We start from the raw sequence: 21,057 nt of genomic DNA, 5'->3' as shown, positions 1-21,057 counted from the left end.
AAAGATATTGCTTTAAACAGCTTGATCAGAGCTCAGATAGATTTCCACCTGGAGCAGAGATCTGAACAGCATCTTAAAAAAAGAAGAAGAGGAGAACGAGAGTTTCTTCGGCTTCATTTTATAATAATAATTTGCATGATTAGGTAACAGTCAGCCAAGTCTGTAACTGTAGAATGCGTTTTCAGATTTATATTCCTTCCCAGCACTTCAAACCCTTCCTGTCCAGTCCTGCGCTCACCCGAGTGGATGCTATATCCTACGTGCTGTAGATTAATCATATTATTCATTCAGATGCTATTAATCTTTTCCTGTGAAGACTTTTTTCCAATCTTTAAAAAACCTAGTACTACAATGGATGCAATCATACCCGTTTCAGTTCGACAATAATCAAGCAGCTGTTTGGATAACCTTTAAGAATTTAACTTAAGCTTTCTGGAGAACAGGCGGTGGCAAACAAAGTGAAAGAAGTGGCTTAATTGTAAATGGAATGACTTACAAATTAATTCTGTGATCTTGGCAAGCTTTCCGACTTACCCGAGAGAGAAGAAAACAAACAGAACTAATACAAATGAAGTCATGGCCATTCACCAAATGAAAATGCTGCAATAAAATAAAAATGTTGGGTGATTATAAAAAGCTTTCATTTGAACATATCGATTTTGCTCTGTTTCCATTACAGGTCCGAAAACAATCTCATTGGTGGGAAACGTTTCAACCTGTGTGTTCCCCCATCAGGGGCTGAAGTGTTTCATAACTAAGTGGTTTCTATTAGTTTAGGATTGGGGATTTAAGGACTCGGTGTCAGAAGTTACACATGATTTACATTTCATACATAGATAATGGGTTTGGACAACCGCCAGGCTGATGGGGAGACTCAGCGGGAGCTCTTGGGTGTTCTGCAGTTTTCTCCCTGAAACCGTTTTCGAATCCAAGACAAACTCTTTCAAGATGGGAAAGTAAATGAGGACCATTCAGTGATGATCTCACTTCGTCACACAGCCTGGGTCAGGAGCCCACAGAAGTATATTCATATAAAAGGAGCAACACAACGACAACTACAACACAAAGGGATTCGGGTGTAAACCTTCAGAAAAGAGGAGGAGATATTTAAAAAGACTTGTTGCGTCTCATTGTTCGCTGCCCTTGCTGTATCCCACAGTCAGTCATTGTGTGGGCCGTGACCATTGTCTCTTTATACATCAGCTTCATGCCGGTTTCTTTATATGTCAAAGCTTGCTAGTAGGCTACACTCACTTCCAGTAGTATAAAAAAGGACTGGCCTGTTTTGCAAGTCAACAGGAAGGAGATCCAATTATATGCAGACTAAGCCAAAGCAGAATGTGTTTAATCCAGACACCTGGTCGTTTTATAGCAGATATAAAATTTAAAAAACAGTGCCTTCCTCCTTTCTTTTAAATGCTGTACAGGGACTCCGTGAAGCACCTGGAAGGCTGGCTTTATGGTCCCGATGTACCACAACTTGGGTAACGCAATTAGCACTCCTCGACCGAATAAAGTTATTTCCCAGGCGCAGCCCACCTGAAGGGCTGTTCCGGCGATCGAGTGTGTGCGTATGCGCGTGTGTGTGAGGATGTCAGCGGCCCGCTTTACGGCTGGGTGGGGTCCAGACAGGGGGAGGGAGGCTGTTGACGCGCCCCCAGGTCAAACACTGACTCACTGGCTGACACCGGTTTCCCAGGGCCTGGTACCAAACACTGGGCTGCACGTCCTGCCCTCCACAGCACTCAGTCCACACAGACTAAGGCTCAGGGAGTTGGGGGGATACAGAGATAGGAGGATTTTGCATCGGTGAGTCTCAGTGAGATGTCAGTCTTCAGTGCAATGAAGTCACTCAAAACCAAAGTAAACCACAGTGTGCTTCTCCCAAGAGGTCAAATCAAAAAGCCGTGTAGGGAATGCATTTAATACTTCTGTTGGTATTCATGTTTAATAGGGTAGCTGATGGGTGACACGTGGGACGTATGATTCACGGACCATTTGCAGGACTTGGGCCTTGGCAAACCGTTTGACTGACTAATTTCAACCCAGCTGTGAAACGAAAACAATCATCTCTGATACTTTTCTGATTACACAGTATTTCTTTCGTTTATTTTTTTTTATTTATTTTTTAAACGAGATGCCAGGGAAGTAAGTGAACTGGTTTGTTTAAGCTAGGATTGGCAGGACCCCTGTCTCTGCAGAAGAACACAGGGTCGTGAAGGAGGAGGGTCCCAGAGCAGTCGATAAAGGGCTAATTTACACACTGCGCGAGATAAAACGATTTAAACTCACCTTCAGATTTTAAAACTGTTCGCATTCAATCGTGTCAGCATGCGTCTTGATTAACTCCAACAAGTTAAAGCTTTTCTACCATCAGATTTGTTCGTTGTTACTAAAGCTGTCCTTATGATACCGAAAATCTGCCACAAAAACACTGCCTCCCACTTACTGTCAAAAACAACACACTGACCTCCTGCCTCATTATAATTCACTTGTCTAACTTACCCTACTGTCGGCTACTTTGCACTTTTTCTTGCGCACCTTCTGTGTAAAAGAGGCTTTAAAACTTCCCTGGGTCTAAGCGAGAGGAAACTAATCCCTGCTGAGGGGGAAACAATGATGATGTCATTATTGTATGTGCGAATCAGATTAAATAATAATAAAGAATTAAAAAGATCTGGGAGCCATTTCAGTGTTTTGAACGCCACAGAGGAACTGTTGTAATGTCATTCTTTCAGTGGAAGGTCCTTCACATGTGCAGGGAGTGATAATGGAAGTAAACAAAACAGAAAACCCTGAAAATCAGTTAAGCAAACATAACGAGATCATGTCACGGCCTCCTACAGTGCGATTTCTCCAGTTACTGGAAGTTAGAGCAGTTAAAACCTAACCCCAGCTCATGATGTCACACATTAAACATGTTAAATACCATCTCCTCTTTTCAGGCCCTCCCAGTTCACTAGGTTCTGCTAAGTTGCGCCTCGGGCTGGAAAACACAGGATTCTTTGCCCGTTTACCAAAACCCAATGAATCAAACGCTGACAAGACTAAGCCGCTCTTTGACGTGTCTACAGGGGATGTGTCACGGGAGAAAGAGAGACATTCTCACTTCTACCTGCTCGGTCAGGCCGCGGTAACGAACCAGCCACAACAAGGGTCCAGGGCGAGGGGAGCCCAGCTTCGCAGGAGGAGTGGCTCAGAGCTTCTCGCCGCAAGTGCTTTACATTTGGTGAAAGGTGAAGTTAATCTCAACACAAATTGTCCATTGTCAGGTGTAGTGCGGTATTATTTACACAATATTGCGGTTACAGTAGAACCACTCTCTCACCACACCTGGGGCCATGAGAAATATGTCTCCTCCGGCAATCAAAAAAAAAAAAATACAAATAGGCAATATATTTTCTGTCTTTCTTTCTTTTTTTTTTACCTGCAGGTAATTTACTTTGTTTGTGCAGAAAGACCTGAAGGGTGAGGAGTTATGTTACTTACTTTTCTCCACACATAGACAGCTGATTGACTAAACTTTTCTAAACGGATTAACTGTGTTCTTACCCTAAACGGACATATGACTGTAGAATTATAAACCATTTCGTAATGCCTGGGGACGTTTCTGTGAAGCCTCAGAGAGGAACTAACATGCGAAACACAGTACAGCGCCAACGCCGTACGAACCAGTGCAAGAGGCAACAGACTCTGAAATGTCATTTTTAGAAACAGTTTTCCTGGAGTGGTCAATTAGAGAGCCTGCAGAATAAACAACACAGGATAATACACACCAACGGCAGGTAACTACTCCTTTAATTTCCATCTCTGTCTATGGCTGTATGATATCATGTCATTCTCTTCACATTCCTGAACTCCAGCTCTCTCGGTAGATGATGACGAACAAGCCCTTGTTCTCCTGACCGCAGATCATTGACTGGGAAAGCACGCTGTCTCAGTTCCATGCTGATTTTGACAGCGAGCCTCTTGCCGTGGAGGACCCACACGCCGACCGGATCTTATCTGTAACACCTGCAGGAGTCTGACAACACCAAGCCACCGTACCTGCTCTCACTGCCTCCAGCACTGTCTACAGCCCCACACTCACAGTAGCCTTGTTGGCCATAAAAAGAGAACAAGCAAACAACAGCTTCCTGCAGACTACAGCCATGTGAACCCCAGCTCCCACTTACTCCACTTGTTCAAGTCTGTCTCGAAGTGCTACAAGGTCTTTCCATGCACACCAGCACCACCCTGACATCTACCAGGACAGACCCCCGCTTCCTTGCTCGAGAACATCCCAGGCCCTTGCACAAATGGGAGACTAATGCGATTCCTCACAGCTGATTAAACGTCTCTCCCTGCAGCCAGCTAAACACTCTGTATTTTATTAAGTTACAAGGTGCCGCTGAACAGCTCCAAAATTCCTCAGTGACAGTTCTGCTTCCTTTACATTATCGCAGGTAATTGCCCTCCGCGGTTCCTCGTTATGTCGGGGACGGGGTGGATTTGGTTTCTTCCCTTCAGAGTTCGTCAGCAACCATTTCTTGGATTGGATGAAAAACGTCGAGACCTCCGACTGCCCCGAATCACGTCCCAGTGTCTTTTCCTCTAGCCTAATGTGTGAAAGTTCGACCATCTTAAGAAATTAAAGCAGTTGGGGATGCTGCCCTTTTTGGGTGTCCCGTTTGGGCCATTGACCATGATATCCTAAGTGCCATGAAAGAGGAACAGGAGGATAGTCAGAGAGGATATTGCCAAAGGAAAAGTTACTCTACATCAAATCAAATCTTTTCACTGCATATTTCTACCTCTACAAGTAGGAGTCACTTACAAAGATTAAAGCAGTCTGATGGTAGTTAATTATTGATATCCTTCAGAAATCCCAAACTGGAAAGGTCAGGCAGTTCTGCAGTGACGCAGAACAAAGACATCCTGTAAATACAGCAAGTTGCTGTAATTCTGTACCTCTAAGTATAGGAGACACTTTTTATATTGCAGAGACAGTCTGCCTCCTGTCAACATTATGATTTGCTATCAAAGTACCAGATCCCACTTAATTCCCCCGTCATATTATCACAAACCACAGGAATGTAGTCTTGCCCACTTCAGATGTGACCAGTGCTTACTCTCTACCCACGGAGGGGTATCTCATATCCCACAGTGCCCAGCGCACTGGGCCCAGACAGTTACTGTCCTTATGACTCAGCCGGAGTCTGAAACTCCCTGGTTAAACTTTAATTGATCGACCCCCACATCGTTACAAAAGCACCGTCTTCAAATAAACTTGTGGCAGGATTTTCACCAAGTGCCTTAGAGGGAAAAACAAAGGTAACGATGCTGTTAAGGTTCCAAAGCTTATACAGTATGTGAAGAATTAGAGAACCGGCAAGTGCCAAACTCTGCTTGGGGACGATTGCTGATGTTTAGCGCTGCTGCCTGAACCAATCACACAATAACGGCTTGATGGATGCGGATCGGTCCACTGAGAACAGAAAATCATGAATATTTTGTATTTCGTTCCTCACTTGTCCTGATACCTAGGCTTATACCATTAGACTTTCTCTGTACGATTCTGCGTTGTTTGGATTGCATGCTATTCTAAATCCAGTTCCAGAATGATTAAGACATTTCTAAGCTGAAAAAGAGGGAACAACACTGAGAGGTGTGTTGGTTTTGAGAGCCTGCACGCAATAATACTTCAATGATTGTGTAATGTCAATTTGATTCACACTTCCTTGTGGCTATTTTTTGTGAATCAGTTAGTTGATGCGGCAAAACTTAAAGCAGAAGTAACAGAGGATGTTACAAATCTCACTCAGCAAAACATGCAATATTGGATAACAGCCAGAAGATACAAACTGCTGCTGTACATGAAATGGTTCCTGCAGGAGCAGGTCACATTCGGGCAGCAGGTGCAGTGCATTATGGGAGAATAAGGAAGTCTGCACAAGTGTAACCAGTAGGAGGCAGGTGAGTAAATATTGTTCTTCTGTGTAAATATTAAGAGGAGAGAAGAAAAATAAACTATAGCAGCATTTAAAAACGGAGGAAAAAAGTGAAAGCTTCCTCAGACAAAGGGTAGTCAATGTTTCGTGAAATGAGGACAGAAAGGGGTCTGGCTGAGTGATCTCCGGGCGAATGTGTAAATGAGGATTACTAATGAAAGAGCAGTTTGAGGTTGTGTGCACTCAAGCTTGCTCATGGCTTCCTCCTTTTGTGAATTACTTCACAGATCTTCAGAAACCAGCAGCTCTGATGCAAGAGCAGGAAACAGTGGCTGTGAATGAGTCACAGTGGCCGAGGTGGGAGGGGCCCTGTGCCGCTGCGTTCGCCACAGACACAGCCTTCACCGCCGCGCTGCCGGCCCGGACCCCGCCGAGAGACGGCAGAGTGGCCGCTTCATAATTCATCAGTTTCCTGTTAGCACAAGAGCCTGGCACTGTTGACGGCTGTGTGGTCTGCGCCGAGCTTCGTGTTTTTAGCCACGAGTCATTACAGATGACGGCAGCCACCTGCTGCCAGGTATTTCTGCCCCCCCGCTCTGCAAAGCTTTTCCACATCGAAACCTAGTGATTAGATGTAAAGATTTAGCAGGTGTAAACAGTTACCCTTGGAAAGAGTAAGGCAGCCTGATCGTAGTTAATTATTGAACCTATCTCCTTTAGAAAAATCCCAAACTGGAAAGAACTACAAATTGTATAGAAAGACACCCTGTAAAAAGGGCAAGTGTCCCTTCATCATAAAACTTGACTCTGGGCTGCCAGGGCCGTGTGTTCCTTCTGTTACAATACGCTGCCCCCAATGTCACTGGCAGGTCGGGTCGTATTGGGATTGCTCAAGGAATGCTCGAGACGTTTTCCAGGAACAACAGGGTTTTTGTATGAAAACTGTGTCTCCCTGGCGTTCACTCAGAAGGCAAAAAAAAGATAAAACCAAAAGCTAAGGAACAACAGAAAAACAGAAAAAGGATAGTTTACTCCATCTCCACTACACCCCTAACAAAAACAAGAAATGGAGGGAAAAGAAGGCATTTTCACGTAAGGTTGTTATACTGAACTCACTCCCCGAGCCTTTGTCCTTTCTGAAGAACGACACCCCCTAGAGGTGCTGCTTGTCCATGATATTAATGAGCCAGTTGAGTCTTTCTATCTTTGTTCTTCATACAGTTCACCAATCCTCAATGCTATGCTTGATATTTCTGTTTTCCCATAAACTCCAATGGACCCTATACAAACATTCGAAACCTGGCAATTTAATGAAACACACACTCTAGTCAACATCCCTGTGCGGTACCTCAGACTCAGACACACTCTCGGCTCTATCTACCACAGGGTGCGAAGCGTCTGTCTTCGGAGGTCAGGGGTCAGGGGTTGGGGGTCAGGGGTCAGGGGTCTTCTGGTTTTCATTCAATTTCCAGGAAAAGACCTTGATGCACCTTTAATTTAAGGGGTTTTCACATATATTTTAATCTAAAGGGTTTTACAAAGATTTAAGGTATTTGAAATTCCACTGTTTAAAAAACAAACACCCGTACTATAACACGTGTTGGGTTTTGCAATTAAAACTATATAGGATTTAGGGTGCCAATAATTTTGGAAGTGATTGTAAGTTGAATTCCATTTTTCTGCTTAACACTTCAATGTGAAAGTGTTCTCTCTGTAAGACAAGTGGTCCTCATCAAAGGGGAAAGACCATCTCGCTCTGCTCTCTGTTGGCAACCAAACATAAGAATCCCTGCATTTTAGTTTGTGTAGGAAGATTTAAATGTTATAACTTCTTATACGTTTCTTTCCTTCTACTGTACTTGCCGTTTTCCTGCCTCTGCCTACCAGCGGTCACATTCCTCAGTGTCTAAGAAGCATATGAGTCTTTTTAAAGTCCCGTTTCTCAATGGAAGGTCCTGTGAAACACCTCGGTTCATCTTTGGCCAAGGTCACTCACCCTTTGGCAGTGGATGTTTGGTGGCATGGGAAAGACAGGATTTAGGAGGCCTGCTTTGATCATCAAAAACAGAAGAGAACCCAGCTGGCCTCGATCCCTAGCCCATGTTAGCAGAAGATGGGGATATTGGAGAGTGCTGACAAATCGCACTTCTTCCCGTCCCTCCGCACAAAATCAAAGTCAGAGAGCAACACTCTGTTTATTGTTAATCTTTTTTCTTTTTCTCCAGCACTATTCTTCACTGGCTTTTACATAGGAAATGTCTGTATCTAATTTGTGCGTAAACAGTAGAGCACTCTACCTTAATAATGACACAGACAACTTCTATCTCTGACTTAAACCCATTTTCAGTGTTTCATGTTTTTTTTAAAGTGTAGTTGTGTAACAGATAGAATTGACAGTGCATGATGTTCTTCTCCACGTGTGACTCACAGACCACAGACACGACACCCGTTTCACAGGAGCAGTGTGACTGACACCTTTCAAGGTCCCGGATTCGCGTCACATTCACTCATGTTTGTGTCAACTCACCCACACAGTTGGGAAGTGTTTTTTTCTGCAGTATATTGATCATGCAAAAACCAGCAGTTTAGTCATCTGGAATTAATCCAGGTGGCTTATTTGATCTGGTTGCCCAAACGACTCTCTATTAACTTCAGTGTATTTTGTTTGCTTTTTGGTGACGTCTTTTATTTCATATTTTGTTTCTTTGTTTATTTATCAAAGAAAAAGTTGCAGACTACATGAGATAGACTCTCTTGTTTTACGACAAGGGCTTCTGAGGTACCTTTACTTGTGTAACTCGTTCTGTTGAGGCAGCGACTGCCTGTTGTTCAAAAACAACAAACAAAAAGTATGAAAAATCTGAACAATGAATCACAGCACATACAGCTGATGCACACAAATGTTAGCGACACAACAAAAACAGCAGAATGACCCTCAGTCAAGTGAACTTGGCAAAACTGTGACTTCAGATAAGATTACACAGAGGTTATCACCCACAGGTCACAATATTGATTTATACAGGCCTGTGCCAAGTCTACGACAGTGTTTTTTCCCTCACAGGTGCAGTGCGCTCATACACGAGTATCTCTTGTCCATATCACATAACTGAGCACAACAGGAAGTTTCTGATTTTACTTATAAGCTCACTAATGCACAAGTCTTGTCTGGACTGCTGATAAAAGAGCTTATCTGGGGTGTAGCATACGCCTGCTGCCGGTACCGGAGATAATCGTTAATACATCCCAGAGATGTAGCGCACACCTGTGTGGACAGCTTCCTCAGAGTCGCACCTTACCTGCTGTAGTATCTACCTCTCCGCTCTGGCTACTGTTTATAAAACACGATAGGGGACTGAAGGGAAAACACAGCAAGGCATTAATCTCCGATTACAGGAGTCACAAGGAGGTATAAAACGTTTCCATATGTTATTTGCTTTGCCTTAACTGATCGGGTCTAAAACAACAAAACCAGCCTAAGCATTAGGAGAGATTAAAGCTCATTAAACAGCAATATGCTGAAGTATGAAGTCATGAGCAAAGGCAGAATAAAGCACAGGCCTTCGCTGTACCTGTTATCAGTCCATCAGGGCAGCTTGTTCTCGGGCTGAGGGGCTGCGATGCCCGAGCTCATGCCGAAACACAGGATCACCACACCTGTGTTTGAGAAAGGCAATGGCCTGCTGTATGCCGATCACAACACAGCGCTGATAAGGGTCCTGGCAGTGTGAAGCAGGAACTCCTAAAAGCATCAGCGGTCCTTTCAAGGTTTAGCTGTGAGCGGGGCCTGGGAATTGTACTGCCGAATCAGAGCAACCTGAGCAGCCTGGATCTGGGTCCGAAACAGTGAGCTGCTCCGTCGCATCTGATCTACAGTGTCATTAAAGTAATCAACACGTCAGCTGACACATATTTATAACAGAAAGAGGGGCGAGAATAGTAGCCTTTCAGACAACAGATGCATCGAGACAGTCGACAACCCAGAATCAGGCAGAGAACTGACTCACGTTGAGATCCCTGCTAATCTGGACTCACAGGTTTAGTAAATTCCGTTTTAGGTGAAGCTTTTACAATACTATTAGCTACGAGATTTGTTCCAACCTTTTGGTGATCAAGCGAGTCTAAACGTGGTTTGTTTGCTCGGGCTGCCCTCTAAGGTGAGGTTCAAGACAATACCGAGGAGCCAACGAGGGACAGGTCTTTTGTATGGTCTGCTCTGAGCCACACTGCCGATCAGATAAAGACACTCCCAGCTCGCTTTCCTAAAGGCAGGTCACTTTTCCAGTAGCTTTCTGTGAGGATGTGACCCTTTGTTTGAGATCAAAGGCACAGTCTCATAAGAGTCAGAGATGAGAAGCTCGGCTTGTGGAGAACGAGAGGACTCTGTGTCCCAGCCACTCACAGCTGGGGGAGGGATGGGGGGACAACATCACGCAGCTGTGCCCCTCAGAAACAGCACAGCGTTGTTACGAGATTGTACCGTTACTTATTTTCTCCTTCAGGCTGTCAAACAGCTGCTTCCTAACAATGCGTCTTGTGCTCACTCTGTGTTTGGGGCAATCTGTGTGCTTGTGTGTGTGTGTGTTTTTAATTTAAAGAAAAAGATTTTTGAAACGGACCAATCTTCTCTCTGCGTGATTCACATTCCACACCACTTCAATCTAATCAGTGATGAGTAATTGTTATGTTTCTGCATGTGAGTGCGTGTCATTTCTCTGCACTACGACACAGGCTGACCAAAGGAGCCCACTGCTTTACAGTCGTGCCAGCTATGTGTGGGTGGCACAGGATCAAACGCCACGTTCTCCGGTTCCCTGGGTCTTTAGCCTTGTCTTGTCATCAGACATAAGAACAATCCTCTTCACTCCCATTTTTATGAATTCCATTTAAAGCTCTTTCTATAAATCTGCCAGAGAAGCCCCAGAGAGGCCACTCTCCTGGGGGGGCACAGATTCCTACAGGAAGGAGCAGACCACTCTTGACGATGGGGGGCCACACTGCTCTGCTTCACAGTGAGGGAGGATCATGTCCTTCTAAAATAAAACCCACACTAGGCCTTTTCAAACGTACCGCCTCACTGGCAGTTGTGCGATGTCTCTGAATACAGGCACGCACACAGTAAGCTTAGTAGGTGTTAACGGCCTGCACAGTAAAGCAAGGGACGCAGGTACTAGTGAGGGGATCAGCCTGTAGCTTTACCCCACATGCCCAGCCGCCCACACTGAGACAACACCCCCGCTCAGGGGCCAGGCAGAGGGCCGCACACATCCATCAAGGGGGCTGTCTATTCTGCACACATCAAATAGCCCTTAATAGCCTTTTCACAGAAGCAAGCTGCTAAACCCGAATGGAAACTGATGAATGCCCAGATCAAATCTCTGCTTCCCATGAACTTGTTCCCCCTTTTAATCCTTATGGGGGAGTTTGTGTGCACCGTCCACCTGCCTGTCACAGCCCACAACAGAATAAACTTCTTTACATTTTAATTTTGCAAACACCACACAGACAAGGGAACTGAAAATCACCGAAAACAATCTACATTCCTCAGTTACCAATCTCTCTCGTTCAGATCACCACAGCCTTTTAAACTCAGTAGTGGCCAGTGAAATGCAGTGACTTTCCCGATGTCCGTGTGCAGTGATGCGCTGTCCTCAAGGCCGCTGTCCTGTCTAACGTCACGAGCAGCTGCAGGAGAAACGCCAACGTCTGTGACGTCACGATACACAGAACTGACGTCAGACAGGCAGTGGCCTGGAGGAGATCTGCGCATAACTGCAAGCTGACATCTTCAAAAAAAGGACCGTGTCAGACCTGCTACACTCGGTTGTGTAATACCTCACCAAGAAGAAAGCAATGAAGAGAAACAATACTGACACATTTCTTCAAACAGCACTTTGTGGTTATATTATGGAAGCTCATTCACAGCTCTTTCATCATTCTGCATCAGTCCAGCGACACACAGTGGGAAGGCTGTATGTTGTGTTTTGCACTAACAGCACTATCGGCCCACCTTGCTCCTCTGGTGAATCTCACCCTCCCGCCCACAGCAGCAGCCATGACCCCTAGTCATTAGGCCCATTTAAGTCCTCCCTATCTGTTTTATCTTTTAGCTCGTTCCTCCTGAAAGGGGCTGTAGGAGCACATCTGTGGCGGACCGCAATCAATCAGCCAGACGAGACAATAAGTGCTGTTTGGGTTCGTGTCATCTGTAATCATTACAGGGAGACAATGTCCTGGGTCAGGAGCTCCAATGCTGGCTACAATTGACATGGGATACCACTTGGTGCTACTAATGCGTGCCATAAATAGTAGAGCGAGGCCGACCCCCTGCGCCGCTCTCCGAGTGTCTGGGTTGAGAGCACTTGTATGAACCTTGAAATTCAGCCTGAACACAAGTTCCAAACACTGCAGTGTCTCAGCACATTCATTCCAGGTCAACAGCGTTTGTAACAAATTATATTTAAATACGGTGGCATCTTCTTCCACCCCGAAGATTGATTTTTAAGAGGAATAGAGGAGAAACATGGCTTTGGTTTTAACAGAACCTCAATCTTGTTATTAATCTGTGGAGGGTGCAGCGAGAAACATATATGTATTTCTAACAAAACCAAAAGATACATTAAACAAATATTACTTGTGTCCAATCATTCTACATCTGAATTATCCTCACAGAAGTATCTCACTGTGTGGAACAAACTGTCAAAACAGTGAGTATGAAGGTTTTTTGTTTTTCAATGAGATGCAACATCATTCTGAACAGATCCCAAAATAATCCCGGTTTAATCGGTGTCTGTTCCACATCATGCCATTCTCTTCACCGATAAAAACATCCCACTGCAGTCAGTGCCACCTTGAGGTTTCCCACAAGCCACGGCTGTTAGGCAGTGAAATATTACGAGGGTATTAGTTATGGAGTTTAGCCGCAGATGATAACTGTTCCAACCTACAAACACGTTCTGCAACATAATGCGAGAAAGGCAATGCTCTTCCCTCACAGGTCATATCTGAGGTGCAGTGCATTTGAGTGCAGTGGTATCCAGAGAGTCTGTGACTAGGCCTCCACTTTCCAGTAATCTGCTGAAGTCACACGGCCCAACACAACAGGGAAGGGAGAAGAGGGGTGGTACCAAACTAACAGAGATAAACACTCCATACATTTAAAGGGTCGTACCTTCTCTCGTTGTCATCAAGGTGGGCAAAGAGCACGTTCTTGGAGATGGCCTTGGCCAGAGCTGTCATCGTTTTGTAGTCCTTTGGTATTACCTGTAAGACAAGCAGGAGCAGAAATAATCAGAAGAAGAAAGTGAATCACTGCCACGAAACTGTATTGTAAAAGTGTCGTTGTGGTGCATTTCGGTTCTCAGAAATGAATGATGTTTTATTAATTTAGGAAGAGTACAAGTAACGCACGGCCTCGTCCGGAATCCACTCCATCAAGTCAGAAAGCAAGGCCTCATTGTGGATGACGTGAGACGTACACTTTCCACCTCTGTCCTGAAAACTGTCTCTTAAAAGCTTTACAGACTGCACAACAGCGGCCAGTTGGATCATCTGTAAACCACTTTTGTGTTGTGCGTGTCAAACAGGTATATTAGCAGAACACAAGCAATGAATCATAAAATCTGCGCTGCTGTCACGGGGTTCTCAGGCAGCATTTGTCCAGTAAACCGGTGCAAATGTTCTACATATGGTATTAAATAACAAGAGTGAGTAGGATGTGGAAAAATGTCACTTGGCACCGGCAAACAAGGCAGGCTTTAATTAAGGGCCTGTGCCAGATGGTTTACCATGAAGACGACCACGCAAAATGAAAAATTCATGCGTTTCAATACCAACATCAATTTCAGACCATCATCTGCAATTAGGCTGTTTACTTAGAGGAACGGTAATTGCCAAAACGATGTGAGGTTTCTGAAAATCCACAGGAATAATTCTTCTCCCAGACAAGGGATGTGAACGTGAACCACCCCCCACCCCCCCACAGCGGTCCCGCGCCTCTGCCGAGACTGGCTTCTGGACCGTCCCGGGAGTGTTACATAACCCGGAGCTGGCTTTGATGTAGCTTCTTTGAAACCAAGGGAAATGGAATGAGACTTTTCACTTGATTGATAATTAGGCAGTTAAGTAAATTACCACAGACCAAAAAAGCCCTAAAAAAAACTCTTATTTTTGAGAGAGATGGATGAAATAATGTGAAAAAGTATGAAAATTACAGGCCAAGTCAGTAGTAAAAACTTCACCGCAAAATCTGTGCAGTTTGTGTCTTCCATACTGTTCCATCATTAGTCATTAGTCATTAGTCACAAACCATTGACAGGTTCAGCTATACCTGAGGAAACAGTCCTGGGGATGTATTTAAACCCGACTCATCTGAGACCTAACGGAGATGCTCACTGACACATTTAATCTCGAGCAACACTTCTCGTTCTCGGCCAATCTTCTCACCCTTCTCTAGCAATAACTTTTAACTGTGTAACTGTGTAATCTTGTATTTCCTGGTTCTTCTATTCCTCGTGAGCCAGACTGTATTCTAGACTATACAAATCCTGTGCTGTGTATTTCCACTTTGCTTCTTACTGCTCCGTTCAGCTGATTACAGACTTCAGAATACGTCTCCATATTTACCGTGGTGATGTAATGAAGCCAAATGAGTCACTATCCATGTATCCCTTATGCACCCCAGTGGATTCTGGCACCTTCGGCTTGATGGCATCACATCTCCTGGTCTTGAACGTGCCTGGCCCCCGTGAGTCATCCCCAAATCAAGGTGGCAGTCAACTGAAGAAACGTGCGTCGGCATAATAATTCGTTTGCAAGTTGCTTTACATATTTCCAACCTGACAGAATCGTGTCAGAGAGAGAGGGCTGATAAATTCACCATGCCAACACGTCAATTAACGAAGGGCCACAGAGCCAGGCCTGACCTTATTCTGCCAAACCCTGGAATCAATAAACCCTGATATCTCCATGCAGCAAGCACAAAGATATACCCTTTGGACACAAATGCATTTTCAGAGATTTTGCCCATCTTCCAGCCTTTCTGAGATGCTGAAACTCTGAAACGCATGGGAAAGTAATTGAACTTTAAACCTATTTCCAATGCTGCGTGCTGCCTGCCTTCTGTGGAGAATAAAGCAGCATTCTCTGTGCAGCAGAATAATTAGCCTAAAACGTGGAATCCAATAAGAGGCGGCGAATAATGGTCAAGTTCAAACTTGCCATGAAGCAGAGACAAAATTACTCTGTCACTCCGCCAGCTGTGTGCTGGAAATTACATGTTGTATCTGTTGCTAAGTCAACTCTGACATGGGAACTGAAAGACATTTCACAGTGGAATATCAGACATGATCTGATTAAAACCGGCTGGGCCTGACACGGTGAAACGGCAGGGCTCGGAGCAGAGGCAGGGAAGCGCTGCCATGTCCAGTGCCCAGTGATTACTGTAATGCAAGCTGAAGCAGTCACTTTAACTCGCATCAATACGGCACAGTTATTCAGGGGCCCGGTCTCTGTGCTGGGCTGCTTTGTGGCTCCTCCGCGGCAAATGTAAAGTGCTGGCGTTTAGATGTAAGCCTGTTATCCATCTGCTTTTAGCAAGTTTAATACAAGTGGACTTCAATTTCGGCAAACTTAAAAGAGTATCAGATGACAGGAAAATCAATGGGTTTGTCCTTGAGGATAAAGCCATTTTCACATTTACTTAATAGAAATGTTATTGCGTATAAGATTGTGTCTCTTTAATCCACACCAAGAGGGGTCAAAATGAAAAAAAATGAGTTTGCCACGGGCAAAGCAAGAAGAGAGGAGCGAATCTTATCCAAACCTAGTTTTAAACACATATAAATATATTTATATTCTGGTTCAGAAAGTAATGCCAGCCCCTAAGGGTATGTCTTCTGGCTGAAGGGACCAGTGGCCTCGATCAGAAGGAGAAACCCATGTTTGAGCTCAAGGCCCGCGGTGCCAGCTGTGAGCCTGGCAGAGGATCACTCGGCTCCCCCTGCAGGCCTCGAGCACTCACTCAGACGGGCCTGGTGACCACAGGGACGCCTGGGTGGCAGAAGCACAAGGACGGAAAAAAGGAGTATAAAAAGGAGCTGTAAAACGTTGCATTTATTTGAAGCAGCTCTTAAAAAAGAAACAAAGTCTCATAAGGAACAACGATGAGGAACTACACACTCACGAGTTACAGTTCAACAGGCCAGTGACGTCTTAATATGAAGAACAGCCCCGAAGACAAGGTGTTCAGTGAGTGTGAATCATGGACAGTCTTTCCTTTTTCTCTTCTGCAGATGGAAAACCTGGCCTCGCCGATGAAGTGGCTCCTCATGTCAAGAGTCCTTATGCATCTGGAAGAAGCGTTTTGAAGCGATGGTTTTCTGTGTGTGTCTGTAAGCTTTGCCCTTCCGTGGAGCACCAATCGAATTTTGCTTACATAAGTGTGAAGGAGAACTGTTGCAGGACGGTCTCTATGAGTCACAGCATCGATCAATAATAATGCCAATAATTCCACACATTGAACACTGATGTGGGACATAATATATTTCAGGCGTAGACCGAGAACAGCTGACGATGCAGATCCACACATAGAGAGATAATTACTTAAAATGAATAAAGCAGGAACATATTTATGTTCATAAAAAAAAAAAAGAGTCAATTTGAAGTACAAAAAGAACGAGAACCTAAATTACCACACCAGTCTGAGCAGAACAGGGTGCTGGACAACTGGACCAGGAGGTAATGGGCTCTGATATGAGGATCAGGGGGCAGATTTCTTAAAGTGGATAATCATTCCTTATTTGGTACAGCGCCTTTCGCAGAGTTGCCACACTTCACACATTGATGTAAACAAAACAAGCTTGTCTTATTAATTATAAGGCACAGAGGAGAGAAAAACCAAAACTCCTACAGGATGGCAGACTGTTATAGGAGATAATAAATCTCTGGGGGTCCATGTCCCCACCAGGCAGTTTAATAGAAGGACTGGATAAGACTTGAGTGATCAGATATGCCCGACTTGATGCAGGAAATCAGACTAATCTCATACAGAGATAACAAGTTAACAATTTCAGCACTGGCGGACACAATGAGGGGTCTCTCTCTCTCGCATGTCCCACTTTTCTGAGTCAAGGCAGGCCCGCTCTGGTTCTTCCAGGCTGTTCAGGATTTAATTCAATGAGAAACACACAGTTCCTTCATTTAATTGATTGGTGTTTTACATGGACCAATGCAGGAGCTTCTCCAGGTCACACGACTGAGAAAGACATTTATATCCCAGCAGGCCTTTAGACCCCTAGGATTGTAGCTATCCTAAACCCCACCCCATCATGGACATGGGACTCCATTGGTCTTGTCACCCTCTCGACGGGATCCACTCACCTTCCTGACGTAGGACACGGCGTCTTCCTCGGTGTAGACCTCGGCGCTCACCCCCCCCCTCCGGCGCCGGGCCTTCACCACTGGGTTGGGAGGCGGGGGAGAGATCTCATCGTCGTGAGAGTCCGACTGGGAGTTGGACTTCTGACGGGCCAAGATTTGTTTGCATTCTTCCTACAGGAGCGAGAGAAAGACACAAAACAAAAAGGTTGACTGACTTCCAAGGACGGCTTTAATATGGCATTCGTGTCCCAGCTGCTCCGTTCATTGTTGTGCACAGAGTCTGATGCGAAATAAAAGCCTCCGAACCCACGCACGTGCCCGGGATTAAGCCGCTTTAATTACCACAGCACCTGCATCCATTAAAACAAAAAAACAACAACATGCAATCAAATTAATTGCATAACCTCGGGCAAAGTTCTGATAAACCGCTGCATAAACTCATCATATGACAGATGGGGATTATTACATTGATATTTCGCTCATAATATTGTGTCTACATGATTTTAGACGCTATAGATATGAAGCTTCAGGCGCTGTCCTGACATTGTGTCCCACCTTGCAGGGAGCATCTTCCTGGCTCCACCTTCTCTAGCACACAGCTGATTGGCCGAAGCATGGAAGGCACACACACACACACACACACACACACACACACAACACGCACAGACTCGTACTACAGAAGGTCCCACAAAGTCACACATTCTGGCAGTTTCACACATTTCCCTCTTGGACGTCAATCAGTACGTAAACAGGAAGCAGATAACGGCTGCAGCTGAACCTCGCTGGCTACCAACTGCAAATCCGGCCACAGTTTTGGGAAAATAAAACCATTTCGGACTGCTATGTTATATCCCCCCTCGCGCTGCGGTGAAATCCATTACAAACAGGCATCTGAATTAGCCTGACACTGAATATCCAGAGAGCCTAATGTTCGCCAATTCAGTTATCCATCCCATTGTTTTCCCTCCAAAAGAAACCGTTTGTCGTTTCCCCTCGAGGCCGAGTGACGGGTCTAAAATAGATGCAGAATTTAAAACAGAGCAGCCAAAACAAAGGCAGCGAATGACTTACTACTGCTTAGCATAACACAGACATTCAACAACAAACCACTGTAACACACGCTCGGCACACTATCTACACAAACACATGAAAGAGCCTATCAAAACACCACTTCCTGCAATTTAATTTTCTCTTACTCGACAACTCAGCTGAAACATATACACACACACACACACACACACACACACACACACACACACATCCTTCTTACAAAGGTATCCAAGGACAGGACACACAATAAAGAAGAATACAAAAGAGAGAACAGCAAGAAAAATAAAATGGTAACTGCAAGTAATCTATCCTCCTAATAATAATAATAATAATATCATGACTATAGCTCTTCTCATTCCATCAATTATATCGCCCTCCACTAAAGGAGAGCTGAGATAAGGCTCTGTCGGTATTTACCATGCCATTCGGTAGTCCTGCCCAGGTCTCGGCGTTACGCAGCTCTTGTGATCCGACAGCAGGAGGCCAGCACTGCCCCGTCGCTCTGTTACACACAGGCAGGGGGACGTGGCCGAGACACACCTGCCATTACTGAGCTAAGGAATCCCTGCTGAAGCATCCAGCCCGCGAGAAGCCATCCAGCATGGCGTTGAATGTGTGTGTGTGTCTGTGCGCGTGTGCGTGCGTGTGAGAGAGAGAGAGAGAGAGAGAGAGAGAGAGAGAGAGAGTGGATGGGAAGAGAGGTGGGGGGGTGAGAGAGGGAGACGACTGCAGTCCTCACAAAACGGCAACACTGACACAACACACCACGGCGCCAGCTGATCCTGCAAGAGCGTGCACGAGCACAAAAAAGGAAAAACTCTGCACGCTCTATTCACCTCCCCCCCCACCACCGATCGCCACCCAGCACCCACTGCGCAGCCCCAGCGCAGCCCCAGCGCAGCCCCAGTGCAGCCCCAGCGCAGCCCCAGCGCAGCCCTCTCTCCCGGGTAAACACCTCACTGCTCGCCAGTTGTCATGACAACAGAGCATCTCCCCGTCTCTCCCAGAACATGAAGCGCGGCTCGGTGGCTCCAGCCCCAGCAGCACAGACTGGGGGCGGGGGGAGACTGATGCAGAGCGACAACAGCACACCCAGGCGCTGCCGCACAACGCCTGCCACCTCCCCGGCGTGGCACACTGGAGATGGAGAGATGCCCCATCCCCCACCCCCCACTTCTGCTTCACACGACCGATGGAATCTGACGAGACCTTGTTCAGGAATCAGCAATCGGTCGCATTCATAGTAATGAGGAATTAAATGTCACCTAATGAGACAGCGGGCTGATTATGTGTGCGCTTCATGCAGCTGCACACTCGGACGTCACAAGCAGTTACACCGACGTGCCAAGATATTCAGCTCCCCGAGGCAACAGTGTCTCCTCACAAGATCACAAAGCAACTTTCTCCCTTGGTATTTCTCTTGTACTGTACTGTACTGTACTGCGTCACTCTGGAGATGGATGGGGGTGTGTGGAGGCCTGCAGGACAGATGGTTTTTTTTGTTGTCTATTTATTCTATTTTTCTCAGATGTCAGAATTCACTGCTTGCCCCTAAATCGCATCTTCACCACTGACGACTCCAGAGTTCAAACAGAGAAACTGAAAAAACAAACTAACAAGCATTATCTAGCAGCCTGTAGAAAGCAAAGGCACAATAACAGCCCGAGTGCATAAAGAATGGTTTAATTTGAGCTTCGAGGAGAAAGAGAGAGAGAGCGAGAGCATATCTGATGTCTCTGGGCAAGGATTTCAAGGGAGACGATGCGAAATGAGAAAGGGGATGGTCATGAGAAGACGCAATGAAATCTCCAGACAAAAATCTTGTTTTAGAAGATAAAAAAACAACTGCCCTCCAGCTGATCGGCGCTTCTTCATTTATTTATTTTTGAATGCTTGATAAAACTGGCAGAAGAGGACAGGAAATCTGGTCCTTCGGTTACTCACAGGACAGATACAGCTTGTTTAGCGCCACTCTTCGACTTGTATTCATCACCTGTCCCGCCACAAGGGGACCCCCCATTAAGAGGACTGGAGTGCATTGCATCCTACAAAGCCAATAAATCGTTTACACCTCGAGCTGCCGAATCGTGTTGGTGCCACCCCTGTGGTGCTGGTTGATATTCAGCAGAAGAAACTAAGAGAGCACTGTACACATCATGCCTGGGACCCTGGTCTCTACAGGGGAAAAGCTACATTTCTCTCAATAAACAAAAAAAATGTTCAGCAACTCATATCTGGCCTCCTTTTCTTGAGGTACACAAGATGGCTCTCTCCCGTTTTAGATCTGGTGAGAGATGCACTGTCGTTTAACTGTTATATCACAGCCAAGCATAGGAACACAGTAAATAACTGAGGCTAAGACCATAACCTTGACCTTGGAAGGAAACAAGCAGACGTTTCTTTAATAAACATACTGGCAAAACTGTTTCCCCTAGTGGCAGCACTATTAGCAATTTCTGCATTTGGATTTTTGAACACAGAAATTCACCACCTCTATCCACCCACATCCTCTAAAGCACTACTAAAGATCACACCGACCGGATGAACATTTCTCTCTGCTCATCAGCACGAGCAGCCAATTACCACACAAACTGCATAGATTCATATTGCATGTCCTTCTGCCTTGGAGCAGCTCTGACAGCGAATCTTTGCCTACTGGCGAGGCAGTATATAATAAGAAACCTGATCAAAACTCTTGACC

The 21,057-nt window shown here is 45.4% G+C and overlaps 1 protein-coding gene across 2 annotated transcripts in view; it reads right to left on the bottom strand.

Moving 5' to 3' along the window:
* The window catches only part of prkar1b (protein kinase, cAMP-dependent, regulatory, type I, beta), a 54,775-nt gene that overhangs the window by 20,964 nt on the left and 12,754 nt on the right, over nt 1-21,057 (bottom strand). The window contains exons 1-3 of one of the 2 annotated variants that reach the window (XM_066689252.1): nt 18,774-19,038; nt 17,307-17,477; nt 13,099-13,190 (exon numbers count right to left, since the gene is read on the bottom strand). In XM_066689252.1, the coding sequence (XP_066545349.1) occupies nt 13,099-13,190; nt 17,307-17,477; nt 18,774-18,776 (266 nt within the window). In that variant the 5' untranslated portion in view covers nt 18,777-19,038. Of the gene's footprint in view, nt 1-13,098; nt 13,191-17,306; nt 17,478-18,773; nt 19,039-21,057 lie in introns of those variants that run through there. The other variant, XM_066689251.1, reaches the window with a different exon arrangement.

This window comes from Amia ocellicauda, chromosome 17 (genome assembly GCF_036373705.1).
Source record: "Amia ocellicauda isolate fAmiCal2 chromosome 17, fAmiCal2.hap1, whole genome shotgun sequence".
NCBI classification, from domain to species: Eukaryota; Metazoa; Chordata; class Actinopteri; order Amiiformes; family Amiidae; genus Amia; species Amia ocellicauda.
The sequence above is the reverse complement of the archived record's forward strand: the minus strand, read 5'-3'. Positions and strand labels throughout refer to the sequence as shown.